Source organism: Corylus avellana, chromosome ca10 (assembly GCF_901000735.1).
Source record: "Corylus avellana chromosome ca10, CavTom2PMs-1.0".
In the NCBI taxonomy this organism is placed as follows: domain Eukaryota; kingdom Viridiplantae; phylum Streptophyta; class Magnoliopsida; order Fagales; family Betulaceae; genus Corylus; species Corylus avellana.
The window spans coordinates 12,009,558-12,018,500 of NC_081550.1; the positions used below are offsets into that span (position 1 = coordinate 12,009,558).

General features: G+C 37.3%; 1 protein-coding gene across 1 annotated transcript; it reads left to right on the forward strand.

Moving 5' to 3' along the window:
* The first annotated feature begins 405 nt into the window (after positions 1-405).
* LOC132163382 (cell division cycle protein 48 homolog) lies at positions 406-6,620 on the forward strand. The gene is made up of 9 exons (XM_059573651.1): positions 406-555; positions 649-814; positions 2,199-2,427; positions 3,014-3,780; positions 3,993-4,214; positions 4,387-4,458; positions 4,547-4,828; positions 5,153-5,512; positions 6,079-6,620. Exons 1-9 carry the CDS (start codon positions 527-529, stop codon positions 6,370-6,372), a joined length of 2,421 nt encoding a protein of 806 aa, XP_059429634.1. The 5' UTR covers positions 406-526; the 3' UTR covers positions 6,373-6,620.
* Positions 6,621-8,943: the final 2,323 nt, after the last annotated feature.

Consider the following 8,943-nt stretch of genomic DNA (forward strand, 5'->3'; position numbering starts at 1 on the left):
AAATATATCTTTTCTTTTAGGGAATATTATAGGTAAGTCCCCAAACTATAATAATATACCAATTCCGTTCTGAAAAAATGACAAAAATACCCTTAATAAAAAACAAAAGAATTACAATTTTTTTTTTTTTTGTCTTTTAAAAAAAATTTACGGACATTTTAGTCTTTTACGGGATAAATAAGATGCATTTCAAGTTTTTAATAGTTTCAAGGAACATCATTTTAATTGAAACTTTAAGAAAAAAATATTGAAAATTACGTGATAGCCTAACCGTATATTGATCCCTCTAAGTTGTATTTGGGCTTTGGCCCATGAAGAAGAGAGTATAAGCCATTTCACAGGCCGAAAGAGTTTTCCAACTCAGTTTCGTACTCCCAATAGCCGTAACCAAACACTACCACCTGACCAATCTTCTTTCTAGCTTGTCAAACAAGACAGTCGAGGACCCCCATCCCTATATAAATCGTCCCCTACTCTCGTCTCTCCCCCAATTTGCTTCGCCTCCCAATTTTTCGATCCCAAAATTATGGCTCACCAACCGGAATCGTCTGACTCGTGAGTCAAATTAGTCCCCTCTCGTTATCCCCAATTTTGTTTCAACTTTTCTAACCCTAATTTCGCGATAATCTTTCTGGATGGTGATTTCAGGAAATCGGGGAAGAAGGACTTCTCGACGGCAATTCTGGAGCGCAAAAAGTCGCCGAATCGGCTAGTGGTTGACGAGGCCGTCAACGATGACAACTCGGTGGTGGCGCTGAACCCCGAGACCATGGAGAAGCTACAGCTCTTCCGCGGTGATACGATTCTCATCAAGGTAACGTCCTGCGGGTTTCGTTTTCGGGGGTGTTTATAATTTGATTCCTAAAATTGGCTTGTGTTGTTTTGTGTGCCTGTTTGTGTGAAAGTTAAGAGGTTTTTGAGGGGTTTGCTTCATGGGTTTGTGCTACATAGCTAAGCTTTTAGTTGCGGGGTTGGATCTTTTGGTGTTAATGGAACTTTAGTTTGGGTACGAAATCATGGGATGCTGTTTTATGTTTCGAATATTTCTGTGAAAGAGGATGGGGGTAAACTTGTGCTTTGAGGACCGACTGGGTGAGTGTGTTGATGTTTGTTCTAAGCTTTGGCTAAGATTACTTTATTATTATTTTTTTTTTCTTTTCTTTTTTTTTATTCCTTTTTCCTTTTTCTCAATACCTTAATATTTTAGGGGATTGAGTGTTCAAACGAATGGAATTCATGATCACACGCTCTATCTGTGTACTCCAATGGGTGGCGTGAATGCCTTAAGATATGGTGTTTTGTTAGCTTGAATGCTTTGGAATTAGACTTTAATTCCAATTCCAGGCCCATGGTCTGCTCTATATTTCAATTGATTTAAATTGGCTTCTAAGTTCTAAGAAGTCTCTTTTGTGTCCCTCTTAGGTCCCTCCAAGAATGATGTAGCTATTAAAATCACCATTTGATAAAAAATCTAATAATGATCAATCACAAGCTCAATGGTGATTTTAATAGCCACATCATTCTTGGAGGGACTCAAGAGGGACACAAGAGGGACTTGTAGCATTACTTCCCCCCAACACACACACCAAAAAAAGTAAAAGACAAAAAAACAAAGAGCAAAACACTGATAAGAGCAAGAGTTTCTCCCACAGTATTGAAATTCTGACTTGAATCCCTGTTTGCAAAACCAATTGTGCTCCTCAAGTTTCATTATGTTCTCATTGGGAAAAGAGCCTTGGCATGCGAGTTATTCTTTAAGCAATCTGAGTGCTTTGAAAAGATGGAGTTTTTATAGGAAGTTTTGTAATCTAGTTTTGGAGGAAATTTTTTATTTTTTTCTTTTTTGGTAGTGCCTTTTTCTTCTTACATTTTTTGTGTGGATAAGAGTTTTTCAATTGAAAACCAAATAGTAGGACATCACAACAAAATTACTATGAGTTTGGGTTTGATTCTCTTGCAGCTCCCAGTTGACAAAAACTGGCTTTTGTGTTTTAGTAGTACTTCTTGTTGCGGTTGTGGTGCATTCCCTTTTGCATGTGTACGCTTCTTTAGAATGTATAAATGCAGTGGTCGTGGCACCTGAAGAGATGGGAATAGTTTGCTTTTTAGGTCCTGATAGTCTATGTTTCACATTTGATATTGTTTTGTTTGTTTTTATTTTATTTTATTTTATTTATATTTGGCGGATTGGGTGGCAGGGCAAGAAACGAAAAGATACAATCTGCATTGCTCTTGCTGATGATACATGTGAGGAGCCAAAGATTAGGATGAACAAGGTTGTTAGATCAAATCTGAGGGTTCGGCTTGGAGATGTCATATCTGTGCACCAGTGCTCTGATGTGAAGTATGGGACGCGTGTCCACATACTGCCAGTTGATGATACTATAGAAGGTGTTACTGGAAGTTTGTTTGATGCATACCTCAAACGTAAGTATTGATCTGCCTCATGTCTGCTTTTTTCTTCCCTTGATGTGTTTGTCAGTGCTTCTTAGATTCTTTTATTTCAAACAGAAGATTTTTTTTTCTTTTCTGTTGCTCCATTCTGGAATGCATTAGTTTTCAAAATCTCTTCTCTTATTTATAATTTATAGATTGTAGGGAAGTTAAAGCTTTGCCTTTTTTTGAGGCCATTACTTCTTCCCTTGCTTTCTGAACAGGGTTATGTGCCTGTCTGGTGTATTGTCCTACTATTTGGGTGCTTCAATTATTTGAGGTGTCCAGATAATAATTGTTCCCCCAAAATAGAACTTGGTTGCTGAAATTGTTATAAAAGAATAAATTTTGGTTTATTCTCACTAGATATTTGGTGAAATGCCTTAAGGAAGCACTCTTCTGTTTCTTTTTCCAAAATTTTCATTTTCTTTTCTTTTTTTTTTTTGGTTGGGTAATCCACATCACTGTCATGTCTGCCGATACCTGGATGTCTATTTTTGTTGGTTAGTGTTTTTATTTCATGACTGGTTCAATCGTTTTCTGATGTTGTATGATACTGTTGCCAATGTTGGGTTTGCAGCTTATTTCTTGGAGGCTTATCGCCCTGTGAGGAAGGGAGATCTATTTCTGGTTAGAGGAGGTATGAGAAGTGTAGAGTTCAAGGTCATCGAAACAGACCCAGGGGAGTATTGTGTGGTTGCCCCAGACACTGAAATCTTCTGCGAGGGGGAACCTGTCAGAAGGGAGGATGAGGATAGGTTGGATGAAGTTGGTTATGATGATGTGGGTGGCGTTCGGAAGCAGATGGCTCAGATTCGTGAATTAGTGGAGCTGCCACTAAGGCACCCTCAGCTTTTTAAATCAATTGGTGTGAAACCACCCAAGGGAATTCTACTTTATGGACCCCCAGGTTCTGGAAAGACATTAATAGCAAGGGCTGTAGCTAACGAAACTGGGGCTTTCTTTTTCTGTATCAATGGGCCAGAGATTATGTCCAAATTGGCTGGGGAGAGTGAAAGCAATCTCCGGAAAGCATTTGAAGAAGCTGAGAAGAATGCTCCGTCCATCATTTTTATTGATGAAATTGATTCTATTGCTCCTAAGCGGGAGAAAACACATGGTGAAGTTGAAAGGCGAATTGTCTCACAACTTTTGACCCTCATGGATGGACTGAAATCTCGGGCCCATGTTATTGTTATTGGGGCCACAAATCGACCAAACAGTATTGACGCAGCTTTGAGAAGGTTTGGTCGGTTTGATAGGGAAATAGACATTGGTGTTCCAGATGAAGTTGGGCGCCTTGAAGTTCTTCGCATACATACCAAGAACATGAAGCTCTCTGATGATGTAAGTTAACTTCTCTTCTTCTTTGTTAAACTGGGTATAATATAAATTGGATCTGGAGCAGATTCTGTTGATTTGGGTCTAATTATGACTTAAGCATGATGCTGCAGAATCTGCATATATGAACTCAGCATTTGCTTGAATTTTTATTAAACTTTCTCTTCCCGTATCCTGTCATCATCAAGATATGCTAATAATTGATGTTTACCCTACAGGTTGATTTGGAAAGAATTTCAAAAGACACCCATGGGTATGTTGGTGCCGATCTTGCTGCTCTCTGCACTGAAGCGGCATTACAGTGCATTAGGGAGAAGATGGATGTGATTGACTTGGAAGATGAATCTATTGATGCTGAGATACTCAATTCCATGGCTGTTACTAATGAGCACTTCCATACTGCTCTTGGAACAAGCAATCCATCCGCTTTGCGTGAAACAGTGAGTTTTTATTTTTATTTATTTATTTTTCTGTCGGAATCTTTCTTTAGCTGGGATGTCTCAAGTTTCTGCTGGAATCCATCTTCTCTTGAACCAAATCAACCATTGATTATGTTGCACAGATGTTTAATGTAGTTAACCTCTTTTTAATTGATTGATTTTCGATGAATAGGTTGTCGAAGTGCCCAATGTCAGCTGGAATGACATTGGAGGCCTGGAGAATGTTAAGCGGGAGCTTCAAGAGGTAATTATTTTTGGTTTTCAGTGTATTTCTTGTGATTCTTTAACCAGTTTATAGCTGAAACTTTGTTTTTACACTATCTTTGTGACAGACTGTTCAGTATCCTGTGGAGCACCCAGAGAAGTTTGAGAAATTCGGAATGTCACCTTCAAAAGGGGTCCTTTTCTATGGTCCCCCAGGATGTGGGAAAACTCTATTGGCCAAGGCAATTGCTAATGAATGTCAAGCCAACTTCATCAGTGTCAAGGGCCCTGAATTACTTACAATGTGGTTTGGTGAGAGTGAAGCCAATGTTCGAGAAATTTTTGACAAGGCCCGACAGTCTGCTCCATGTGTGCTTTTCTTTGATGAGCTTGACTCCATTGCTACACAGGTTGATCCTTCACCACGTCAAGATTTTTAAGTTTTAGCTTATAAATATTCTCCCAGCATAAAAAAGAAAAGTATTTTTTTTTCTTCTATTCTAGCATTGTTAGGAATTGTCATTGGAAACTTTGCATTGCAGACTGTATATGGGATACATGGGTAATTGTTTGCAGATCAGAGTAGGTGAAAACTTTGGCTCTGAATTGAGCTGATGAATGGTTGATATTTTGTATTGTATGGGTTGCATAATTAAGTCCTCCTTTGCTTATTACCTCAACCTTTTTGATTTGCTGGTCTCGATTTACATGTAATATTTTAATCATTGTTGCAGAGAGGAAGCAGCGTTGGGGATGCAGGTGGTGCTGCTGATCGGGTTCTGAACCAACTCCTTACTGAAATGGATGGCATGTCTGCTAAAAAGACTGTGTTCATAATTGGAGCCACCAACAGACCTGACATAATTGACCCAGCACTTCTGAGGCCAGGTCGTCTTGATCAATTGATTTATATTCCTCTTCCTGATGAGGATTCACGCCATAATATTTTTAAAGCTTGCTTGAGAAAATCACCTATCTCAAAAGATGTTGATTTAAGAGCACTGGCCAAGTATACTCAAGGCTTCAGTGGGGCAGACATTACAGAGATATGCCAGCGAGCATGCAAGTATGCTATAAGAGAGAACATAGAAAAGGTATTCTTTTGTACCTGGTCCTTGATTTTTCTTTTGATTATCATTTTTGGGAGACGTGGAAAATGAATTCCCTGCATGTTATGTTTGCATGACTCGATCCTTATTTGCTCATCTTGTTTTTCTCTAAACCATACTTCATTGCCATTCTGCATATTTGTTCTTCCACCATGTCCTTAAATTTGCGCATCTGCTGTAGCTTTTGATGAATGAATCTGGAATTGTAATGTTTTTTGAAATCCTTGGAAATGAAGAAATGAACACCATCAGTGTTCATGGCTAAGTGGTACTTCACCTTTCCTAGGTAGGGGTCTGGGCTTTCAACCCCATTCATTGTTAAGGTAAAAAGACATGAAACAGTGGGGTCTCATAAGAGGAGAAAAATGAATCTGTTCAAACAAAGTCAGCTGAATTCCTAAAAGACCGAGATAGTAGATACTTTGCATAATTGCATTGTGAAAGCTTACAGTGCCAATGGCCTGAGCCTTTTCCTTTGGTAGTAGTATTTGTTGCTGGCAAAAATAATTTGACCAAGTTTGAGGATATGATTCGAATCGATATTATTGCAGGATATAGAGAGGGAGAGGAGGCGAAGTGAGAATCCCGAGGCTATGGATGAGGACGTGGATGACGAAGTGGCTGAGATAAAGGCTGGTCATTTTGAAGAGTCCATGAAGTATGCCCGTAGGAGTGTTAGTGATGCTGATATACGCAAGTACCAGGCATTTGCTCAGACATTGCAGCAGTCTAGGGGTTTTGGAACTGAATTTAGGTTCTCTGAGACACGAACTGGGGCCTCTTCAGGATCTGACCCATTTACAGCCGCTGCCGGCGGAGCTGATGAAGATGATTTGTATAGTTAGGTTTTATCATACCCCAAGTGACGACATAGTATCTATCTGTTCACCTTTTTAATTCATGCCTTTGTAGGCCTAGGTTGCCCTCACAATATGGCAAGGCTTTTCCTGTATGTTACTGCTTTTACTTATGCTTATTTTTTTTTTTTGTTCTTTTTTCTTAATGTATTTCCGAGCCTGTTGGGGGTTGCTGGGTTAAACATCGGATTTTCTGTTTCCTACGTTGTTATTTATGGATGAAAAACTTTAAATGATGAACGTAAAAAAAAAACAAAGAAAGAAAGAAAGAAAGAAAGAAATCTAATGCATGCAGTTTCTACTGTATGACTATTTCTAGGTAATTCTGATAATTTTCTCAGGGTCAAGCATGATCAAGATTGTCAATATGCAATGCGGTGCTGTCGGTCTATTAGCTGATCTTTGTGTTGCATAATTGCATTTTCGTGAATCACATGATGGTGATGAATGTGCTAGGGTCCACGTGCTTTAGGCTTTTGAATTCCAAGGCGAACAGTGCTTACTCTCCAAATCATAATGGTGAAGCTAGATTTTATGTTATTATTGTTCGGCTTCCAACTCATAAACTAACATCAACTAAAATCTAGTGGCCAAATTTTATTATTATTATTATTATCATTATTTCTTGAGCACTAGCAGTAGTTTTCACTTGATATTTTGTAAGTTTAGGAAATAAAACTATTTTTTGCTTTTCTATGAAATATATTTCATAATAGTTTCTCTTATATTTACTCGTACCATTAAAATATTATTTCTTTACAAAATACAAGTTTCTTATTTTACTTTTTATACAAAATCTCAACACAATTCTCAATTAAAGATAAAAAGATGAAAGATGAAAGAAGAAAGAATTGTTTATATTAAAATAATGTATATAGAACCACTTTTGGTTTCTTTACACATTGGAAAACATTGTAGCAATCTATGAGGGTTGATTAAATGTAACGAATCTGATATGAGTAGGTCTTTGTGATTCTTTTCAAATTTTTCCTAAACATAGTCAATGGAATGACATATAGGGCATTTGCTGCTAGTGCTCTTATATGGTTTCCGCCTGAATTTGACTATATAGACCCTATGGCATTTTAGCTTTTTGATAAATGTTTGGTAAAAGTTCAGTTTGACATTTAAAATTATAGTTTAGCCTTTAAAATCACTTTTTTTCTATGAAATTGTAATGTCAAATGCACCTTGAAGATTTGTTTGGGTTTGCAATTTCGAAAAGTGCAATGTAAAAATATTTAAAAACGCAGTTAAGTATTTGACAAATGTGATGTGGCTTTTAAATCACCAATAAATTAAAATTTAATAATGACAATCTTAAATTCAATGGTAATTTTAAAAGTTATATCACATTTGAAAAACTCAGTTTAACGTTTAAAATCCTAGTTTAGCTTTTAAAATTGTTTGTTTTAAAAAAACATACCTACTTTGCCTTTGATTTAAAAACGCAAATTTACAATTTTTTCGAATTGTAATTTTTTAAAAACGCAATCTCAACCTAAAGTTTATACTTTTCAAGGATAAGATTTTCTTTTTCTAATTTTATTTTTAAAAAAGGGCATAGCTATTGGCTACGATTTCATGACGAATTTAGATCCAAGAGGAAAATCCGACACCTGGCCCAGTTCAGTCGATAGATTGCATTGTAAGCTTTGCGTGGTATCACTTATTGCAGGCTGTACAACTTTCACATGCTTTAGTTTAGTGTCACTGTGACTCTGACTGTGAGGGAGTCTCCTCCTTGCATCTTTTGAATTTTATTCATTTTTTTTTTAAAAAAAAATACCTTCGTTTTGGACTTTGTTTTATATTTTTTTTTCTTAAAAAAAAAATACCTTCATATGCTTTACGGCCGAGGAGGCGTAATTCAGACGGAAAATGTTTAGAATGCCATAACTTTTTATTATAAAGTTATTTATAAATTGGTTTGATAATTTATAATTGATAAAATAATTAAGAATTTAAAGCCAAATTTTTTGCATCAATTTTAAAATAACTTTGTTGTAGTTATAGTATAATAATTATCCCAAGCACCATTCGAGATTCACATTAATATTAATCTTATAACATTTAGCCAATAGAAATAGAAACAGAGAAATAAAGAAAAAAAAAAAAAGAATGAAAGAAAGAAAGAGGAGCACCCCCTTACAATTACAATCCAAAACTATTAAGTATACTTGCGAGAAAAACTCTTATAATTGTCTCAAATATGATGACATCATGGGAAACATAAAACCCAAAACCATATTACGAAGTCCGGCCACCTCCAATTCTCTCAAGGCTTCGTGGAATGGCCGCCGGAAGAGCACTCCGGCGAGCCGAGCGTCCGGTAGTTGACGTATCGGCTTGGAGCCGAGGAATGCCTATACCCTTTTGGCAGGCAGCCCTTCACTTGTCTCCCCTGAAAGACTCGATGCTTGTGGTGAAACTGGGGCTTCAAGGTTGCGTAATCTGGAGCTTCGGAGACTAAGGGCCTGACAATGGTGCTGGGAGCGCTGGATGGGATGTGTCTTGCGGCCATAACAGCTGTGAGTGAAGAAGAGAAGGAGAAGAAGA

Excerpts from the sequence above, each read along its gene's own strand:
- LOC132163382 (XM_059573651.1), top strand. The coding sequence starts at position 527 with ATGGCTCACCAACCGGAATCGTCTGACTC. Across the intron at positions 815-2,198 it reads GTGATACGATTCTCATCAAG|GGCAAGAAACGAAAAGATAC; the intron begins GTAACGTCCTGC and ends ATTGGGTGGCAG. Across the intron at positions 4,215-4,386 it reads CATCCGCTTTGCGTGAAACA|GTTGTCGAAGTGCCCAATGT; the intron begins GTGAGTTTTTAT and ends TTCGATGAATAG.